The sequence below is a fragment of the Dicentrarchus labrax genome, unplaced genomic scaffold (genome assembly GCF_905237075.1).
Source record: "Dicentrarchus labrax unplaced genomic scaffold, dlabrax2021, whole genome shotgun sequence".
NCBI lineage: Eukaryota > Metazoa > Chordata > Actinopteri > Moronidae > Dicentrarchus > Dicentrarchus labrax.
Genome location: NW_026136720.1, coordinates 15,353,184 through 15,375,241, shown reverse-complemented (window position 1 = coordinate 15,375,241; position 22,058 = coordinate 15,353,184). Strand labels below are relative to the sequence as shown.

At 41.7% G+C, this 22,058-nt stretch overlaps 3 protein-coding genes across 3 annotated transcripts; 1 reads left to right on the top strand and 2 right to left on the bottom strand.

The window, feature by feature from the left end:
- Positions 1–326: 326 nt before the first annotated feature.
- fancf (FA complementation group F) lies at positions 327–1,982 on the top strand. Its single transcript, XM_051380724.1, has 2 exons — positions 327–407; positions 776–1,982. Exon 2 carries the CDS (start codon positions 830–832, stop codon positions 1,859–1,861), a length of 1,032 nt encoding a protein of 343 aa, XP_051236684.1. The 5' UTR covers positions 327–407; positions 776–829; the 3' UTR covers positions 1,862–1,982.
- A 6,450-nt stretch (positions 1,983–8,432) lies between these two features.
- On the bottom strand, positions 8,433–20,279 carry LOC127352380 (vesicular glutamate transporter 2.1-like). The gene is made up of 12 exons (XM_051380706.1): positions 19,515–20,279; positions 17,793–18,048; positions 17,256–17,374; positions 16,158–16,272; positions 15,049–15,136; positions 14,751–14,837; positions 14,141–14,283; positions 13,907–14,056; positions 11,157–11,289; positions 10,952–11,062; positions 10,729–10,856; positions 8,433–10,200 (listed from the first exon to the last, which is right to left on the bottom strand). The coding sequence occupies exons 1-12, from the start codon at positions 19,598–19,600 to the stop codon at positions 9,871–9,873; spliced, it is 1,746 nt and encodes a 581-aa protein (XP_051236666.1). The 5' UTR covers positions 19,601–20,279; the 3' UTR covers positions 8,433–9,870.
- A 255-nt stretch (positions 20,280–20,534) lies between these two features.
- On the bottom strand, positions 20,535–21,859 carry LOC127352392 (P2Y purinoceptor 4-like). The gene has a single exon (XM_051380726.1). The coding sequence runs from the start codon at positions 21,828–21,830 to the stop codon at positions 20,832–20,834; it is 999 nt and encodes a 332-aa protein (XP_051236686.1). The 5' UTR covers positions 21,831–21,859; the 3' UTR covers positions 20,535–20,831.
- Between the last annotated feature and the right edge of the window lie 199 nt (positions 21,860–22,058).

The following is a 22,058-nucleotide window of genomic DNA, read 5'->3' as shown; positions in this document are numbered from 1 at the left end:
TTTCCTGTGTGTTGGATTACTTAATTTGAATGACACCGTAAAAAAAACAGCAGTTGAAAATAAATGCATAACGATGATTGTGAAGCAGACACAATCAAAATACCTAAATTATGAATAGCTCTGTTGTAAGAAATACATGCATGAAAGTTTATTTTCTAATCCTAGACGGGATTTTTACAATAGTATCGACTACAGGCTACATAATAGACAATTAATTACATAAATATGTATGTTACCCAGAATATAATAATGAAAAGAAAATGTGTGTTTACTGAGTTAGTTTCGTCCCAGTTCTGCAGTTTATGCCAATAAGGCTTTTATTTTGAAGGAAAATACGTTGACCAAAGAACGCATGCGCAGTGGTAAAAGCGGCACAAACGGACATCCGGACGAAGAGTCAAAAACAAGTGAGTAAGAACAGTATCTATGTTTATTTCCACTAAATACCCTTTTAAATGTGTTGTATTCACCTGTGTGCGTAACGCCCGGTGTTACTTAAAACCATATTTGTTAAAAAATGATTTTGTTTTGAAACGTGCCACCGGAAGTCCCGTTTTACGTGTTAGTTCGTTAACAACTTTTTAAAATAACTTAATACTTTTGGCAATGTGTGTTTTTTTTCTAATATGTTTTGACACTACCTGTGCCAAAACATGCACGTTTCATGTCCACTTTAAGTTGTTGGACTGTAGCTAACCTGTAGCTAACCTGTAGCTCACTAGCTCCGTGCCGTTTACAGGACCGTGTCGGTAAACGTTGTGTGTTTCCTCCACAGTGAGTGCCCGCCGGCGGTGCTCAGGGGCGGGACTCTGAACGCAGAGAGCGCCACATGGAGGCGGTGCTGAAGAACCTGGCGAGCGCGGCGGAGCTGCTGGCCGTGGCGGCGCACAGCGGTGTGGTGGAGCAGTGGGATAAACAAACTCTGTCCAGAGCTTTTCACTGGGCCCGCTACTGCGAACACATCTTTTCCAGGTTTCACAGTAATCCCGAGATGAGGGGGATTATGGAGAAGCAGCTGCAGCTCACAAATCAAAGTTTGCGAGCTGCCTTCCCTGAATACACCGAGGTCTCCTTCTCGGACCTGTCCCGGTGTCAGCACCTGTTGCTCGTTGGGCTGTTGAACAACCCTGAACTGCCCATCTCCATCATGAAGATACTGTTTGACACTTGGAGTCCTGCAAGCGCCAACCAGAGCGAGTATCAGGATGTCACCGGCTTCTGCAACCACATCATTCAGTGCAAATCTGCATGTAAAGTCCTGAGTCCTTTCACAGGTGCGTCAGCGGTCGGTGCTGATGCTGAGGTTCAGGGGGTGATGTTGATGGAGAGGCTTGGTGCTCTGCTGAGCCGAGGCGGTGAAGCCTGCCGGGCGGAGCACTTTTTAGACTCTGTCCTCCAGGGATGTGAAGGAGCAGCAGAACATTTCTGTCTGGTCATCGCTGCAGCTCTGCTGACAACGAAGAACTCGGCTGCACAAACTGCTTCACAGGGTTTTCTGTTGGACTGGCTGCATAGAAAACACAGTGTGCTTCAGCTCATGTGTTCTGCACTGCCCGCTGCACTTCTTATAGACCTGGCCAAAGAACACCTGAAATTTAGAGACGCGTACTGTGATGTGCTGAAAAAGTGGGCCTCTGATATGGAGTACAGCGTGAGTGAAGGTGAATGGGTTCAAACCAGCACAAAGCGAACTGTGTCCTTCCAGAAACTGACTGAGCACTTTCTGGCCTTGTTCGAGGCCTGTCCCCCTTTGAGGGAGGATGTAGAAAAAGAGCTAAATGCTTTGAACATTGCTGATGGAGACTTTGATGTCAGAGGTCTGAGTGTGTGGGGAGACCTCCTGTCAGCATTAAACAACTGACTGTCAGTCTTTGGAGTTAGTGCTGAATGAGATGGACAAAATATAGCCGGATGTATCTTGGTGCAATGTTTGAATAAGGCTGGGTATTAAACAACTTTACTTTTTTCATACCAAACAAAAATGTGTCCATAGTAGTGATTATTGGAAGATGTCAGCGACTGAAATCAAATGCTCAGATTCATATTCTTCTTACTTATGATCAAACAGTTTAAATCCTACTTTTGCCATTTTGTAACATGTATTATTTGGGCAAAATTCTGGTCGAGCTGCTTCAGTTTCATCTAAAAAGTTAGTTTTTTCCTTTTGTTAAATGAAAATGTTGGTATCATCAACATTAATATTGAACAACAGCTTCAGGTTTTCATACTACTGAATGCTGCACTTTTATCAACTTGTGAAATATAATTGTAGACTAGACTGGATAAATTTATAGGATCGGAAAAAAATCATAAAAATGATGACGTTTCTTTCACAGTATAAACACTCTTGTGTAATTATATCCAAGCACCTTTAAGGAAATTTATAGATTTTTAAAATCTGAGTTCAATTAGATATTTGTTAAAAATGTACAGATTATAGGGTTTGGACAGATGGTCGCAGTCGTGACCTGAATTAAATTTGAAAGTAACTGTCAGGCAGTGAATAGTTACCACTTTATAAATTGCTCTCTGGAGATTAAAGGCTTCATTTAACATCATAAATTCCACCTTACTACCAAATCATTCAGGATGTGCTGATTTAATGAGGTCCTGAAAACATAATCTGAACATCATTTCTAAATTGTAAAATTGGGTTTGATAAGAAATTGCTTTAAAGGAGCTGTAGAGAAACTGCAGTTAGCAAATAAAGCAAAAGCATTGTGTGATCCAATCTACCCCTTTCTAGCTGTACACGCCTAAAAATCATTCTCACACACCATCTGTCAGTATTGCCTTTTTCACCATAAAGCTGCACCCAGGGGTCTGAATCTAAAACATTTGATTGGCTTAATGCCAGTCATGTGACTCGACTGCCAATTCACACATCTCAGATGTCGCCCATGTGTCAGAGCACCTCTGTCGTGGGGAATCAGTTAGTTAGATCACGCGTCTTCAATCAAACCATCCACAATAGCCGGTGTGTGACATAACTCTGGCAGACAGCGGATTAGAGACCGGCCGCCTTGTGGAGGGAAACACCAACACGAGCACGGCTCGTTTAACACGCCATGAAAGCAATTCACATAGAGACAGACAAGGGTCACTGAGTAAGGGGCAGCATGTACACAACCAATTTATTTCCAACCAATGAAGAACATATGCATCTGCCTGGATGTAAACCAACAGTGATTGAGCAGATCTCACCTGCTTCTGTGTTATATTCAAACTCTAGATCTTGTTCATGTGGATCAGTCTTTATCCAGTTGGGTACTGAAGAATGTGAGAAGGTATGAAAAATGATTTAGGGACAAATAAAAGAGACATTTCTCAAGTTTATCCAGCAAAATAATGTGAATTTTCATCCTCTACGTGTTACCAAGCAGCACATTATTATTTAGCCTTTGGGACTGAACACTGACGGAGTGTTTTCATTTTTAGATTTTGTGTTTCTCACTCTTCTTCACAGCCTTACACATAACTGGCAGTGTGGGTAAGCCGCCATGGTGATGATCAGATGTGTTACTGACTTCAAATTAAAGTCCTGTATCTAGGCCTGTATCTATACTAAGTGAAAACCATAAATAAACCATTCTTTATATAGAATAAATACCCACATGTCTGACAACTGCTAATAAGAAAGAAAAGCTCATTACTGTCAACCTTATTATGCCGAAGAATCTTTAGTTTCCTTTGACATGGCGCTGCATTATTTGACTATAAATAACATTTCTCTCTCCCCACTTGTGAAGTATTAAGACCCTCCCTCTCACATAAAGCAGCTATTTACCAACCAGTTCTTTTGACTTATAAATGTGAACAAATTGCTTTCTGCTCTTGACCTGAAAGGTAAAATTAGAGGGTTGTGTTATTGTATCACTTCAAACAGCAGGAGGTCGACACAGCCCCATAACATCTACCACCAGCCCACAATGCGTGACGTTTGCTCAGAGACGTCTTTTAAATCTGTTAACTGAAGTAGCATCTAATCTCTTGAACGGTGAATTTAGTATTTGTGGGGAATATGTAGCATTTCTGTCTTCCTCAAAGTGAGGAAAATATCAGACTTGAATGTGAAACATATTTTCTCTTCTCATCATGTTTTTTTTTATCCTGCCCAGTATATTATTGTTCTCTGGCGGCGTGGGGTAACAAACCGCAGTGAGACGTGCTGAAGGGCGACTGTTGTTCTGCGGCTTCTAGAGGGTCGTGAAGGATAGCATTCATTAAAACTCAGATCCAGCCCCCATCTGGTGGTGTGAATAGGGAGTCCTCTGAGGGGCGGGGTGGCCCTCCCTCGGCACGTGCCTAAGCCGCTTCAGCCTGGCCCTTGTCTGGCCTTGGTGACGGATCACAGAGGCAGGAGGGCCCCTCTGCACACCTGTGTCCCACTCAGAGAGATGATCAGTGGCCGCCATCATCAGGCATGCACAGAGGAAAAAGGGATTGATGCTTTCATTTGATTTTTTTTTCGCAGTGACGCTGTGAGTGAAATGAAGATGCTTTGTTATAAAAGGAGAAGTGTAATGTTTCTACTGAGTTCTGTGAAATGTTGGTGCAGCTTGTGGATGAAACAGGATGACAGAAATTCCCACTGTCCTCTTCAGGACATCCCATGAAAACTGCACTGTCAGACACTCCAGTGAGCTGCTGTGGTTGCAGAAAAACTGCTGTATTTTGGCACATGAGGAGAGGGAGGGGGTTGATTTGTTTGGGACTGCTGTACATATTGGTAAAACTAAAAAGAACAAAATAAAGAAGAGCTTTGTCATTTAATCAACAATTATTTTGATAATTTATTAATGGTTTATGGTTTTCTTGAGTAAAAATCAAAACATTATCTCATTTAAGCTTCTCAAATGTGAACATTTGCTGCTTTTTGTTGTCTTATCATATTAAATATTTAATATCTTTGGGTTTTGGACGGTCAGACAGTCACTTTGAGCTCTGGGAAACTATGATGACCATTTTCTGATGTTAAATAGTCCAAATGGTTAATTCAATTATTCAGAAACTAATCTGCAGATGAATCAATTATGTAGTTTCTGCCCTAAGAGAACGGTCACTGTAGGTTGTGTCTGTTTTATGGTTATCGTGTGAAAGAAAAATGATGTGCAGAAGATCAATACACAGTATAAGCTGTAAAATATTTTCCCCTTAATATCTGAAAAAATAATATCTGTCATCATTTTGTCCAGGTTTCAAGGCAAAGCCAGCAATGAGGATATCGTGTTAAATCTTATCAGCCTCTCCTCCTCTCCTTTGTCTGTGTGTGATACGAGCACGATATGAGCACGCTGTGGAGAGCAGGGTATGAAGCTGTCAATGTAATGTGATATGGGGGAGGGGAACTGAAAGGACCTGTGATAGATTACCTCACATGCAACTGTAGGAAACCAGTTCTGTGGAGGAAAAACAATTGGATGTAGCAATCTTCTTCCTCTTCGTCTCATGGTGGACTATCCAATTCTCACTCCACATACGGCTGGTCTTAAAATGTAGCCCTTATACGGCGTCACTGTTTCCCTGCCTCATTACTGTGGGGGTGTAAAATCTAGTTTGGTGCTAATAAATGTTTCAGTGGGCTTGGAAAGTATGCACTGAAGAAAATAATGACAGCACAACAATTCTTGCTTTTGGGAGCTTATAAACAAGATGGAGATGTTTTACAGAAGACGCCATTTGCATATCACAGAAGGAAGGGTTTTGTCTTTCTTTACTGAGAGGTCGTTGCAAAAACAAAAGCGTTTAGATTCTGAAATCCTTTTGGAAACATTGCAATCTTTAAAGAAATATTTGTTTCCAGTTGCATATGTGTGGCAGTGGGTGGAGAGCAGAGACATATAATGTTATTATGGGTGAGACAGACTGATTTAGGGTGCCAAGCTCTCCATTAATAAAGCAATTAGCAGGGGAGGAGAGGGAGGCGTTTGTAAATTCAATTGCCCCGAGGTAGTGTAATGCCATGCTGGAGGGTGCCATAAAACAGTAATTACTCCAATACTGCTTTGAATTTTTGGGCTGTAATTACTTGATCTTTTAGCATACGAGGGGGTTGAATTTTAGATTGTAAATGAAAGAATATTCAGGCAGTAGCAGTGAGGAGTGGTCGCCGTGTACAGTTTAGGCTGCAGACTGGAGGAGAGAGAAGGGATCAGGAGGATAATTGCATGCAGGCAGAGTCCCAGGGGAGGAGTGAAACCCCGTCATCAAACACTCATTCTGGCTGGGCCTCATCCCATTACAGTCCCCCAGGAGCCAAACTGCACCTGCCCCACATACTGACAACTACTCAATCCCCCTTCACTCACCGTCTCGCTTACACAAACAGCACTGATAAATTCACAATGACTAAGTCTAAAATTCAGCAAAAAACACAAAGAGGTTGGGAGTTAGAGGCAGGTGGATGCTGGGAGAACTTCCATCTATGAATGAAATGCTGACACCAGATTTTATCCAATTAGCGTGTGCCCCAACAGGCACGTCACCAGTTCAACAGCCATGACCACTCCGGCTGGTTAGGCATGAGAAAACATGTTCCACGTGGCTGGTGACACAATTGTGTTTTCTGTCAAATTAACATGTGCACCGAGAAGCAGACGGTGGGGAGCGTTAATGGTTTCCCTTCTCGGCTGGGCAGATAATCGGAGGAGAAACTGAGATTTATTGTAATTGCTGCCACTGCTGCTACTGGAAGTGTTTCAGACATGGAGCTGCTTCCTGTGATCGAAAGCATCAGTCAACACAGTCTACAGTAGACCCGACGCTGCCACTGCACATTAAATTGATTCAGGCTGTCCATCATGTGCATAAAACCGATGGTCAACACCTTAACCCCCACCCCAAAAAACTCCATGCCTGTCGATCATTTCTTCTTAGGAGAGAGGGGAGTTGCAAAGAGCATCATTTACAAGAGGCTGCAGAGGTTTTTCTGCACATATTCACCCTGTTTACAGTCAGAGGAAGGTGGAAAAACTATCACATTTAATGGCTACCAGTTGGTCATACTGTCACCATTCTTAATGAGGACCTTCAAGAAGCTGGTCAGACGTCTGATGGTGGACTGACACATCAGAGGATGTTGCTCTCATATTCTGTATCTGCTCCATGTGACTCATCGCTACCTGCAGAGGCCGAAAGGCACAGTCAGAATCCTGTTCTTTGATATGTCCAGAGTCTTGCACACCACCGAGCCCTTCCTGCTGTAGGGGGAAGCTCAGAGTGATGCATATGGATGGATGGACGCCATGTTTTCCTGAATTATTTACCACCTCACTGACTGGCAGCAGTTCAGCTTCCAAAGCAGCTTGTAGGACACATTGTAGAACTGCACAGAGGCACCACAGAAGGTGATATCACCTTTCTTATTCACTCGGTGCACCTCTGACTTCAGATTTAACTGTCTCTAACTCTCCCGTGACTTCATGAATTTGTGGCTCAACAGTGGATTATTGGTGAGTTCTTCCATTTGGAAATGTACAACTGAGCACATTCTGCACATACGTCTGCAAACCAATATACAACCCTGAACTCATTTAAAATTACATTATGTATTTGATTAAAATGCAAATTAACTGTGTGTGCAATGTAATGACCACTGAGGCTTATATGCTTTGTTTTAATTCTGTGTTTTTGTTTTTCTAGCAGACATGAAATACTAATAACTAGGAAATACAACGATAACTTAAAGGTAACATGACCTTCCTTACCACCAATATTCATTATGAATTCAAACTTCCATGAGAAGCATTCTCTTTTAAAAACTCTAGCAGGCTCCAGAGTTAAACAGTATTGATTTGTCACCTGATTAAATTTAATGCAGGAGTTGGGTCAATAGCTGAATGTGTTGCATGTCACACTGTTGACCTCCGCTGTGTAGAGGACACACTGAGGGAAAGCAGGGTGTGCCTCAAGTCAAATATTCCACACAACTTACATGCTCACAGCATGTTCCTTTTTCAGTCTCTGATATTTCTTTTTTCTGTACAGTTCAGAAAAGTGTGAGACGCTGCTGAGAAATTTAATTTCGGTACGTCACACTTTCATGCACCTACACAACACCTCTGCAGCAGACTTTACACCGCATATTAAAGTCGGGACTCTTTGGGAAGGCTGACAATGATCCTGGTTTGTAGGGATGTAAACTCCAGTAATAGCATTTACATTGCTGTTCTCTCTCTCCTTTTACCAATTACCAGCTACCGGGTCCAATACTCTCCCCTGGACTCCGGAGACCTCAGCCATTGATTTGCTAATGAGGAACGTGGAGAGAATAGAATGCACGAGGCTGATTGGAGAAGGTGGTTAACTGGTTAGGTAGTCGGCCTCCAGTCTCTGAGGACCACTAACCTTCAAATAAACAGAACCTGAATATATACAGTATATCACATCAACACACAAGATTAAAAGATGACTAAGAATGACAAAAACATGACTTTTGGTTGATTTTTTTTATAAAATGATATGAGTATTTTTATAACACTTTTTGACATCAACATACCTCTTCATTAAACACAATATTAGAAGCCATAAAATCACATTTATCTGTTTTACATAAACTTCAGGCACAAAGCCGTAATAGCATCTTTTGGTCATCTTAAACATTCTTATATATTCATATATTTTAAACATCCTTGCAGATTTCATACAGCAACAGAAGAAAGTGTTCAAATAGCAAATAAAGTCATGTGGAAGAGCCATCTATTAATTTATGTGGTCCACTCAAACGTGACAATATCAAAGTGTCAATAAAGTACTTCTGGTGACAATGAGAACAACCAAGAAACACTAAGAGATCACAAAAATCTGGTTGTTCATTTACAGTTCTGCATTCCTCGCTGCATCATGAGCACTAAAGCTGGATTCTCCAGACACATAGTAATTTGTTAAAACACACACCTTAATGTTGATCATCACATGACTTCAAAACAATTACAATTAGATACAGCAAGCCAGTGTTACATTACAGAAAAGAATGTGATGGGTGGCGGCTGGTACACAGAATTTATTGCAGGGCACACCAAACATCAATAAACAATGTCTTCTGAGCAATCGCCTTCAAAACTTTTTTGATTTGTCTCACATCACGACTGGAACCTGATTATGAAAGTTAATTTATTATTTATTATGGCAGAAGACACTTATCTAAGAACAAAGCAGCAGGCTGAATGAGGACTATCAATGACTGTGAGGCGACTGCATCTGAAACATTAATCTGAGCAAATTCATGCAAACAAACACACACTAAAACTCTACGCTTCAACTTCACTCACGCTATTTTTTGTCATAGTGTATTGTAGGCCTCGCTTGAGAAGAAGAAGACCTTTTTTGCAAGCAGACATCTCCCTGAAAAGGTACTGTCCATGAAAAATATGGCCTTTTATATTAATGTTAACACAGATCAACGACCCAAAATCCACAATAGTCTCACAGAAACAGTATACAGGTATATACAGTACATAAAACACATTTGAGAAACAGAATAGAATCTTGTTTTAGAATACTTTTAGTTTCAGTGCAATCAGAGTGTTATTTCAGAGAAAGACCCTATATGATGTCATCTGGCTCATGTTGTTCAAGTAGATTGATGAGGTTTGGATACCTAAGAAGTACAACATAGGCCTGCAGTTTTCTTTGCAACCGCTCTCTGTATAGTGAAGCCCTACTGTAGGTAGATGTGATGAGAAACATGTGAGAATCTAATGAGGATTGTTCTGCATTGCAATGAACTATTTCTTTACACTGGCTTTTTGAAACTAGTAACCGTTTTACTTGAATACACAGAATGGATTTAAATATCTAAGATAATGCTTATTTGTGCAATTCGTGATGGAGAGTCTGTTTCTGTAAGCAGACTCACCACAACTGTCTGGTTTAAGAGTAGCCACGCTCAGCATACATCTTTCCCGCTGGTTCTTGCACATATTCCTCCGTCTTATCCCAGTCCTGCACCCAACCGCCGTTGAGCTGTGCAGTGGCCCCGTAGCTTTTAGCCGGACCGCCCATCGCGCCGTAGCTCTGCGTTATGTCACCTGTCTCTTCGGCCAGCTCATCCTCATCAATGAAGCCACACTTCTCCTCGCTGGTTTCTTCAGGGTCGGCCCATGGCTGTTTCTCCCCAGATGCAAAGAGCCCATAAAACACCACACCCCCGTAGTGCACGAGGGAAGCAATGAGGAAGACATACTGCCACTCTTCCCGGGTCTAGAGACAGAAAACAGTTGTAGCCAGGCTGAGTCATTTCTTAAAGGCCTTGGTGATGTATTGGTATACTCTCTCAACGGACCTATTACCATGAGGAGTGGACTTATAAATCTTCTGCCAAAGTATGAGAGGTTTTTTCACATGAGAGATTATGTTATGCATCTCTGTTTACTAGTCAGGGTTTAGCAACATTTAAATTAAAATCTGATGATAGTTGTGCGGTTGACCACGGCCATTTATGATCAAACTGCACCCATTCAGTCCTGATGAAGCAGACTAGGTGAGCGTTAATTTAATCCTGTGTCCCTGCATTAATTGTTCATTTATCTCTTGTTACATGCTATATATGTGTCCAAAAAGTAATTTTAGTCATTTTAAATCAAATTTTCTCTCTTAATAAATAATACCTCACAATGTTTTTTGCCATACGTTTGCACATTCAGTTTTTAATATATTATGGAGAAAATCTTTTTAAAAGTTCCCAGCTGGGTTAACAATCAGATCACTGTATGAATAGAAAAGACTCACCTTGTTCTTTGTCATGGCACCCACTATTAGAGGGCAGACCATCCCGGACAGGGTACCCACACCGTTGGATATGCCCATGAGGATGCTGGCATAGCGAGGAGCGATGTCTAGATGGTTGACATTGAAACCTGCAACAACAGAGAGTGAAAACAAAGTTTAGTGCTTTTTTTTAATGACACAAAAGTCAGTATTTGAGTTAAATTCCATCGTTACGAACTCTCACCTGATATTGCAAATCCGCTAAAACCCACCGCCAGAACTAAGAAAGAGATGGCCACCCCTTTACTGTGAGAATAACCAACCACTAATAAGAGAGTGGCCTCCATACCGAACCCTAAAAACAAAAAGACAAGAGTTCATTGATGGACTGATGAGAAGTAATTGTACAATATCATGGAGACAGACTGAGATGATTATCAAAGCCTCACCTCCACAGTTCATGATTTTCCGGACCATAGTGGTGGACATGATGTTGTGGGTTCGCAGGTAGTCCGCTAACTGGCCTCCTAAGGGCACGATGATGGTCATGACCAAGTGAGGGAGCGCTGACACTATTCCAACCTGAGAAATCATCAAACACTTGTCTGAAGAAAATGTGACAACTACAAAGAAACTGTCATAACAAAAGTGATTGTTTCGGTCTCAGACCCAATCTTTGTGTCAGTTTCAACCTCTGACTCCAGTATCATCAGAGCAATAATTCACTGCAGTAATCACAGCAGGCCACGCTGAAGCTGAATTACACCTGCCAAACCAGTGTGATTCATGCTTCACACTCCAGGGAAGGCAGGGATTATGAAATGTTCAGATTAACTGTGGCTTTGTCTGACACATTCACTCATGGACTGAAAAAAAGCATTTTGAGAGGCAGTCATTGCAAAATTGTCCCCATAAATAATGCATTTTGTTAATATAATCAGTGTTAAAATATATTATCTTAGTGAAAGGGCTCAATAAAACAACGTTAACCTTGAATCAACTTTAAAATGTGGGTAAAAATTCCACAAAATATATTGAAGTTGAATAAACATAATTCTGTTTGTCTGAATGAAACAGATGTTTTAAGTTAAAGCAAAGTATTTAACAGAATTAAGCAAACATCAGCCACCAGTCACTGCACAGTATGCATTCATTTTCAGGAGCTTGTCACCACTTGTGCACACAATAGTCACAGTCTAACAACACTTTGTTCTCAGTAACTAACAGTAACAATGGAGTTCTGGAAAGAGTAGAGACTTTTGTTGAACACAAAGCGAAACACAATAACAGCTGTTACAAAGAAGGAACATGACAATGCATGCAATGCAACATGAGAATTATGTCTATGAGTCTGTTGCCCCGGTGCATGCTGGGCAACAATTTCTTTGTTTTGTTTTGTTTTTTTGTTAACATTGATTTGTCATTGATCATCAGCACTTTTAAATTGATATGACAAACTTGTTATCCAGCATCCAGCAGTTTCAGAGCAGCATTGTAATTTATTTATAGTCGTTTCAGGCGACCTGATGAATATAAGTCCAATATTAACTGTCTTTTTGCTCTGTTTTGGTCTCCACCAACTCCTGAGGGAAATGTCTCTTTTAGCTGCTAAATGTTCCTCTGTGTTCGCCAACTAGTCTCTAAGTGTGTCTGTCTACTGTTTTGTGATGAGAAGGTAATGAACAGTGGGTTTATCAGAGTTTTTAAGCTGAAAACAGCTGCCTGCTGCTATGAGTGAACCAAACCAGTAAAGTTGTGGGCCGGACAGCAGTGTCCCATCTTCAAACTGAAGCCAGATCTGAAAGCACAGAACTTTGGCTCTTGGAGAAGAACATTAAACTTCAAGAACCTGAGCTGCCACTGTGGGCTCACTAAAACAACTCCAACCCTACACCCAGCCATAATTGTTTCGTATTTTGTAATTGGTCAGGTTCTGTGAAGGCAACTCATCAGTTCTTATGGGGCAGCTGTAGCCAACATTAGCTCACCTCTGTAATGCCCAAGGCATGAGATGAAGGCTCTCAACGGCTGGCAAACCAGTAGGTTAGGTTGAAGATATTGTCTCCTGAAATGGACCCTCATCCACTTCAGAGGATGTTTACAACTAATGGATGATACCAACATAGATGCCACCCGACCATTTGAGTCTATTGTTTTGGGCCCTATGTGGTGAAGATAGTCTAATCTTTAAATGCCTCACAACTAAGTGCATCCACCTGGACTTAATCCCCAGCCTTGATGTAGACACGTTCCTCTTAGCACTAACACGTTCCATCTCTAGATGAGGTACTGCTTCGGAATTACTGTCAGACCAGCGAACAAAACTTCTTAGTAATTGGGACCGAGGTGCTACTGAAAGACATTCTACTTCTGATTGAGGTAAAAGATATCCTCAGTGCTAAACCGCTCAGATATATGCATATATGCATCAGACATTGCTGACCCTGATCTTGTCACGCCTAGTACTCTGCTGATTGGGTGGTGGGACACCCAATGGCCTACACACCAAACTCTGTCACCAAAAAAACAATGGCAGCATAGTCAGACAATGGCAGATCACTTTTGGACACAATTTATGAGAAACTATCTACCCACTCCTCAGCTGAACAATTCTAAACTCCAAAGTTGCCTAGTGCTTCATGGCCTGTGGGGAAGGTTGTCAAGGTCAATGCCAGTCGTGATGGATGATCAGCTGAAGTTTAAGTCAATGGTTGGACCTCCCTCCGTCCTGTGAACCGGCTGGTTCAACTACCAGCAATAACACATGACTAGCTAATATATTTATCTTAATGCTAATACTCTTGCACATACTAAATGCTAATATATTTATCAACATGTTGCAGAAAGCCATTTTAACTCACTACTTGTTGTACTGACTCAGATTTCAGAGACCATTTGCCTTTTCAAGACTATGGCATTTAAGACCAAAGGAAGCTAAGATCCCTGTTTCTGTTTCTCTGATTGGAGATCTATTTTAGATGAGGAGACTAGAGTTGAGCATTGTCATACTTTCAGTGCAGAATAAGGTAACTCGTAGCACTAGTATCAGGAAGATTCTTAATTTGGATTTTATGCAAATTAAAAAGCACTGACCTTGAATAATTCATTCACAGCCTTAGTTTATAATCTTGAACAATATCACATAATGTTAAAATATATTTTTAGAGCTGATACCAGGCATAATGAGGGATTTATTTACCTTGCTGATTTCAAAACCAAACACCTCTTCAAAGTACGCAGGCTGGCTGATGAGGAGCAGATAAAAGGTCCAACTCCTGCAGAAGTTGGCCACGATGATTGCATAGACGGGCATGGAAGTGAAAAATTTCCTCCAGGGGGTCTTGTATTTCTGTTAAAACAAAGAGAGAATCAGCTGGATGTACAGCACTTGGCTGTGTGTTACAGATCAAGGGATACAGTTCTGAGGACTCACTTCCATTGCGCCCATCAGCTGGGCACTTTCACCGATGCTCTCCTCGATGTAACGGCGCTCCTCTTCAGTGATGGTTGGGTGCTCTGCTGGGCTCTCGTAGGACACCAAGATCCAGAACATGTACCAAAATATCCCAAAGCATCCTGAACAGATCAAGACGGTGTCAAAATCAAACACTTAATCAACTTTATGCTAAATTCTAGTGGAGAATCTAAAGATACCAAATATGTAAGAGTGAAAATGTGTATAAAATAAGATATCTTTGTAAATTTAAAGATACATGAGAGGAATTAAAAGGGTAAAACTGTATGTTAAAGCTACACATTATGTAACTGACAGTATGTAGCTGAACAGTAGCCACATGAGGCCACAAGTAACAATTATGGGATAACAGTAAATGTAATAGTGTAGAAAACCTACACAGTAATGCCAGCTAATGCCAGTAATATCTGTTTAAAGTTTATTAACATTAACCACACACTATTCGTCAGCAAAACTCATGAGTATATTAATCTGAAGGGTGCAGTTTATTTCTTATTAATTAAACTTTTAATATGTTAAAATGTTAAAAGGTGTAAAAAAGAAATTATTTCATGACGGTGAGACTCACCATACACATAGAAGACAGAGGACCATCCTGTGTACTGGACCAGGATCCCGGCCAGAGGCATGGCTATCACTGCACCAGCATAGGATCCTGAAACAAGACAAAATATTATGACCGAGCAGAATGGGATCCTGTCGCAGTGTTGTCGCAGTGTTTAGTGACAAATGTGTTCAGTGTACGATTACACACATTTTATAGGAGCAATATTTTGTTATTCTAAACCTACATTTGAATGCATTAAATAATATGATGATAACACCTATGTGTTCACAGAAACATGACCGTGTGTGCAGGTTTGTACCACAGAAGGAGATGGTTGCCAGACGACTTCTTTCCAGCGGTGGAGCCCATTTACTCCAGATCCCATGGCAGGCTGGATAAGTCACTCCCTGCACATTGACAAATGACATTACAGTCACACTATGAACACACGAGGATCTTTTTTCATTCATTTTAATAAGCTCTTCTAAATTTGATGGAGATAATCTTCCTGTAAACTCTTTGATTTGTTAAATGAATCTATAAATATTACATATATTTTTCCCACTTTAAGTCAATTGACTTTACAGGTGAAGGTATCCTGCTCGATTGACGTAGTCTGATCTCATTTGCCAAAGATGTGCAAGACAAATTGTACTTAATAACAAACAAACTGACATATATTGTAGCTGACCTTTCTAATAGAGACTAATGGGTTAGGTGTGAGTCAGTGCAAATTCAGGCTGACTACCCACTTCATGAAAAAAAAAAACTGAATTGCTCCCATTAAATCTTCATTATTCGCTAAGTGGCATACAATCAACTATTGATAGACACAAATTGCTGGGGCTTGCAGTGGGAGACACCCTGAAATGCTAATGTTTAATTTGTAGTAATAAGTGGAGGGGTGCTGAACACAGGCGGCTCCCTCTCTCAATGGTCATGAGCTGCTATTGAAACGACAGTATGCAGCAAAACAAAACAACAAAAGAGAATGACCTTGAGTCTGATAATAGCATCTCTCTCTGAAATCTTTTCCTTTCTGTTGAGCTGTGGGATCCGCCCGCATCAAGTGGTTTTTATCTCTTTTGTTCTGTGCGTTTCTGTGTTTACATGGAACGATTTTGGCCAGCTAAACCAACATACATAAGCCTTGCTATACAGGGTTTTATGCCGTTTGTGGACTAATCTGACAATTCTATACAGTATTATGAATGGAACTTTTATATAAAGGGCTTCATTGTCCGGTGCAAACACAAATAAAAAGCCAGGGAGTTCAGTATGAACAGAGGATTTCTGTAAAACATGCTCAAACACAGAATGTCAGGACAATTTCATTAGGGGTCGAGTTTAGCTCTCAGCTTGATAATGAGGCATCAGTTTTGAGTCTTTCAAAGGTCAAGATGTGATGTGCAAACTGTGCATCAGTACCTCCACCAGCCCTTGTAATATCCTCACAAAGATGACACATCCATAGTGCGCCCGGGCAGCGGCTGGAATGAACATGTTCAGGGTGGATGTCAGCACGATGGCAGCCCCAAAAACTCTGGATAAACAGCGTGTTTGGGATTATTTGTCAGAATATAATCAAAACAAGATTATTTGATTCAACCAGATACAGATATTGATCAATTCCAAGCCATTCACAGAGATGAAAACATTGGATAAGTAACAGAATATACAGGGCTATACTGTATGATTCTTTACATACTGAAAGAATAAATGCTGATAAGGTAGATAAATCAGTCCTAATTGGATGGCACACACACACACACACACACACACACACACACACACACACACACACACACACACACAAAGGCAGTTATTCAGTTTCCAGGGGAGTGAGGACAGGAGGTGTTTGCAGCAGAAGGCTTCAGTGGGCTCAGCTGACTTGGCATGATAAAGCTCTTCAAAGATTTGCATCTTATTTAGGCTCCATTTCCCTCATGAAATGTCTTACAGTCTGATAATGATGACTACAAGGACTTATACTGCGACCTTATTCTGTTCTGGTTGCTGTGTATCTCCTCCTATATCACCGCTATATTCACATGATTTACTAATTTGGATTATACAGTCTTATTGCTATAATTTTCCACAGTTTTAGATGTTCTTTGTTGCATTTATTCTGCTCCCATTTGTCTATTTGAAGCTGACTCAGAATCAGCTGTTGATGAAATAATGTGGCCATTGAAATCATACTGCAATCATTACTCAGAACCGCATTTCACACAAGGCTTTGGCTGGTGTGGTTGCCATGCCTCTGAACATAAAGGATTAGACATGGTGGTCCCATGGGGGCTCATTAACATGAGGAGGCACGCCTGGTGGGCATCAGCCAAATCCCCAGTTTATCTGCTGTAAGGTCAGACCACTTTCTTCAAACCATGAGACCGACAGCACAAATAATACAGCTTCATTTCATATTATGAATTAAAAATGGGAACATGTAAGGCAGAGAAACTCATATTTAGAAATGTATTTTCTTGTTTGTAGTTTATTTCTTAAAGTATGGAGTGCAGTTACCTGTTTGCCGCCAGTCTGGAAGAGATATATCCTCCTGGAATCTGAGTGACTATGTAGCCCCAGAAGAAGGAGCCATGAATCATCCCCACAGTCTCTGGGTCCCAGTTGAATTTCGCTTTCTTTCAGACACGCAAAAATAAAGACACGTTTTAATGAGCGTTTCCATTTTTCTCCGGTAAAAAGCTACATTTTAATTCGTTAAAAGTGTAATAAAAATGCTTCATATGAAGTGTGAAATATTGACAGTGGAAAATACTTTCAGAAATATATGTTTTTTGTTGCTTTAATACCTTTGCAGCGACACCAGTGGGTATATAAGGTGATCGATCGATTTATTAAAGTTAAAAAAAACTATATTCATTTGCTTCTACTTAATATAATACACAGGCCAAACACTTGAAATCCAATTTAAAAAGCACATATAGACTCAATTGAGGTTCTCCAATGTGTGTTTAACAAAAAAAAAATGGATCAGTCTAATTGGCCCCTCAAACGTGGGGGGCTCTTGGGGTGTAACGGGGCGGAGTTTGCAGGCACCTCTTTGATGATGATCTTGCCGTTTTGATGGATTGTGCTGTTATTGACCATGCTGACGATGGCCACACCCAAGTTACACCGGATACCGAAGGAGATGCAGAAGCCGAGCCCGCTCAGCATAGCGATGATGTATCTGCGCGGAAGCCCGAAGCATGTGCAGTCACACAGGGGCTTCTTCCGCTCCTGGTCCGCCGAGGGTCTCCCATCCTCCGTCAGCTCGATCACCTCACCTGTCTGCTGCCGCTTTTCCAGCCTCCTGCACGACAAGCCGATGCACTTTTTTTTAGGTTAAACTCGATTTAAATTTGAATATATGAAATCAAACATCCAGGCTATTTTTTTTAAAGGAACCATGAGGGGGAACTATCAGAGGAACATATATATTTTGGTTGATTTCCCGCAAAATAACATTTAAAAAAAATGTTTATTCACACGCATAGGCTATTAGAGACCAGTTTCAGCTGATACTACAGAATAAATGAGCTTTCATCTTTAATGTGTGCTCTTCCAACGACAGGCCTTGACAATGTCTTTATTTCCCTCTTTTAATTTGGCTCAGGCCCCCTCAGCCCGCGCCCTTTAAAGTCAAACTGCATTTTTTCGTTTCGCTCCCTGCAGAAATTCTCCATGTTCTTGTAAAAGAAAGGCTCGTTGGCAAACGAAGAGAAAATGACCTTAATACCGCATTGCAGCAATATCAGCACCGTCGTTGTTAAGAGTTCATTTCTGCCTTTTTTTTGTTTTTTAATTAGCTCTCATAAATGCGGCGTTGGCATTTTACTTTGGGCTCCTCTTGGAATTTGTGCAAAGGAATTTCAGGTTAATTTAAAAAGCTAAACATTGAAATGTGAAGGCCTCATCCAGTGTGATAACAGGCCTGCTACACCTTCAATCAAACCAACAGAATTTTTTCTTTTCTTTCATAGCTTTGAGTCACGTTTCAGTGTTGCAGCTTGGAATCAAGTTCAACAACTGATTTAGTCATTTAAGGACCAAAATCAAACGAATAAGATGTGTGCCTGCACAAATAGTGATATTTAATGTACAATATAGGCCTATATATGATCAAAGATATATGTTTCTAGATGAATTGCTTAAAAAAACAATTCTCCGGCTTAATATTCAATCAATAGCCATTTTATTCGCATTTCCAATGAGAATTTAATAATAATTAAATTGTATTAATCTGAAAAGCTGCTCCTCCGCATCCTGCTGCCCTCCTCTGATTTTAAACTGAAGATCCATCTGCTTTACAGCCAGTTATCAGTTTTTCTTTTGAACTACATTTCATTTAGACTCTTGTGACATAAAGAATATAAGAAGTCAATTGATATGAAGTCCATCGATCTTGAATTAACACAGATAGATACATAAGGTAATAGATATCCTCCGACCTTATGTCACGACTCGCTCTGTTTCATTAATTATTAAAAAACACCCACAGCTGCTGGTGGAGGGGGATCATCCTCCAGGGAAATATCTGATCCTTAAATATTCGGGCCACACGACTCTGCTTTCAGCATCCTGTCCGTGATTCATCTCATAAAGAAGATTTCTTTCTTGATTTCATTGTGGGATAAATCAGTGATAAACACATTTGAAGTCAATGCACGTTTTTTGTGTGGGGTGTTAACATCTGGGGGGTTTCTATTTTTAATTTCTCATAAAAGATGTAATTCTGTGATTAAGAAACATGCAGAAATGGGAATTTCTTCGCCTTACCTGTACAGCTTCCCGAGGGCCTTTCCTGCGATTTGTTTAATTCCCTCTTTAGAGGTAGGGAGAGCTTTCTCCTGTCCAGGCTCCATGTCCAAATTATCTTGAAAAATTCTATAATACTATAACAAATGGAAGTGCTGCATTAATGAGCATATTGTGATGATATTAATCCAAATAACGCGCCGCGGTTTTTTTTTTTAAGCAGAAAACGTCTCGATGTCCTTAAAATCTCAGGCAGAAATGGAGAAAGAAGGGAAACACGTTCAGTCTGAAAGGGCTGGTTTCACAGTCACAAAACAGCAGTCAAATAAGTCCGCTTTTGCCTTGCGCAATGTTAATCCATGCAGTGCCATCTTAAGATCCAGTCAGCGATTATACAAAACAGCAAAGCAGAAAAGGAAAAGTTGATTTTGTGTGTGTGTGTGTGTGTGTTCTTTGAGAAATCGAGGTGGAAAAAGTAAAAGGAAATAAAAAAGATCTTCAGCCGGTGCAGGTAGTCGGAGCTCCGGTCTAATCTGAGGTGAGGATCTCCGGTGAGGCAGCAGCCGGAGGAGGTTTCAGCACCGTGGACAGCGAACAGCTCATCTACCTGTCAGCAGCTCCGTGCAGCGCCCCTCCTCCCTCCGCTCCGGCGCTCCTCTCCTTCAATTCAAATCTGACAGCGGCGACCATCGACAAACTCCCTCCTTCATTTATATCTAACTAGAATAGAAAATAATTTAAAGATGAGCTCCGACCACTGATAAAGCACTTTATTAAGCAGGAACAAAGCAATGACCCCCTCCCTCACACACACACACACACACACACACACACACACACACACACACACACACACACACACACACACACACACACACACACACACACACACACACACACACACACACACACACACACACACACACACACATCCGGTTATTTCTCGGTTTTAGTTGGACAGTGTTAAAACTTCAGGGACACATTTTCTGAAAGCTTTGTTTTCAGAAAATGAATGATGAATGAATGAACTGGAGATTCAAATGATTATTATTATTTTTAATTAAAGACAGACATGCTATTCACACACGTGAAACCAGACTGTAAAGTACAGTACGCAGTCAGCCACGCAGAGGCAGTGTTGTGTAAGGAAGTTAAAGAGACCCAAACCTCAGAGATTGAATGAGATAAAGGAGACTGGAAACCATTGTTATATACAGTGTATTTATCCTATTCCACCAATTAAACAAAACAGGCGATTAAACAAAGGACGTACAAATGTTTCATATACAGTTTAATGACTATTAGACAAAGAGTATTATCACTTTACATGTGTACAGCTCACTGGGAACGAGGCGCGGGCAGTGCGCACACAGGTGAGACAGTCGACATCCCCTGCCTTGTCCTCACCGTCATCCGGGTCCGCTTAGATATCATAGAGGCCACCTGCGTACCCGGACACTGGGAGAATATGACCGCAAACGTGCCGTGAAACTCCTTCCTAAACTGGCCTCCTATGAAGCAGCTGAACAGAGGGTTAACGCAGGTGATGAGGCTGCAGAAGCACATCTCCAGGGCGAAGGCCAGGTCCGCATTGTGCCAGGAGGCCGGGCTCTCGGGGTAGACCACCCGCATCACGATGGCCGCGTTTCGGCTCAGGTGGTAGGGCAGGTAGAAGAGCGCAAAGAGGACCAGCACTGCGCTCAGCACCCGCCGGAGCCGTCGCTGCTTGTTGTGCGGGTCGGGGCGGCAGGACCGGTGGCGCAGCTCTCTAACACTGTGCAGGCCGCAGTAGCAGATGGAGAGCAGCGGGAAGAGGAAGCCGACGAGGGAGCAAAAAAGGGAATAAGGGAGGCTCTCCCCGGTCTCACTCAGCAGTATGTATAGGGTGCAGACTGTGCGGTTGCTCCCGGGGCAGGTCTGGATCAGAGTCATGGTGGCAACAGGTATGCTGAGGATCAGAGCGGCCGCCCAGATCGCCACGCACAGCAGGCAGGTCTGCCTCCGGCCCAGCAGCACCAGGGAGCGCAGCGGGTGCACGATGGCCAGGTACCGGTCCACGCTGATGCAGGTGACGAAGAAGATGCTGAGGTAGAAGTAGTTGTGGTAGAACATCCTCACGCCCGCGCAGAAGGTCAGCCCCAGCTTCCAGTACAGATGGTCCAGATGGTAGTTGATGAGGTAAGGCAAGGCCAGCAGCCACGAGGTGTCAGCCAGGGTCAGATTGAAGAGGAACACCGTGCTGCGGGTCCAGCGCCGCAGGCGGTGGAAGAAGACCCAGAGGGAGAGCAGATTGAGGGGGAGGCCAAGGATCAGCACCGCCAGGAAGAAGGACGGCATCACGTAGAGCTGGACCACCGGTAAACCTTGATGTGTGTCCAGGCTGCAGAAGGCTTCCTCTGGAGGCTGGATGGTCACAGGCACAGAGGTTCAACTTGGAGTTTATAATGTATATCTATTACCACATAGTTTGTATCCTGGCTTTCTTCATCTAAAGTATATGGTCAGGTAGTTACCCTTTTTATTAAAACATACTACTCTTATAAAGCATCCTTTCACACACTCAGT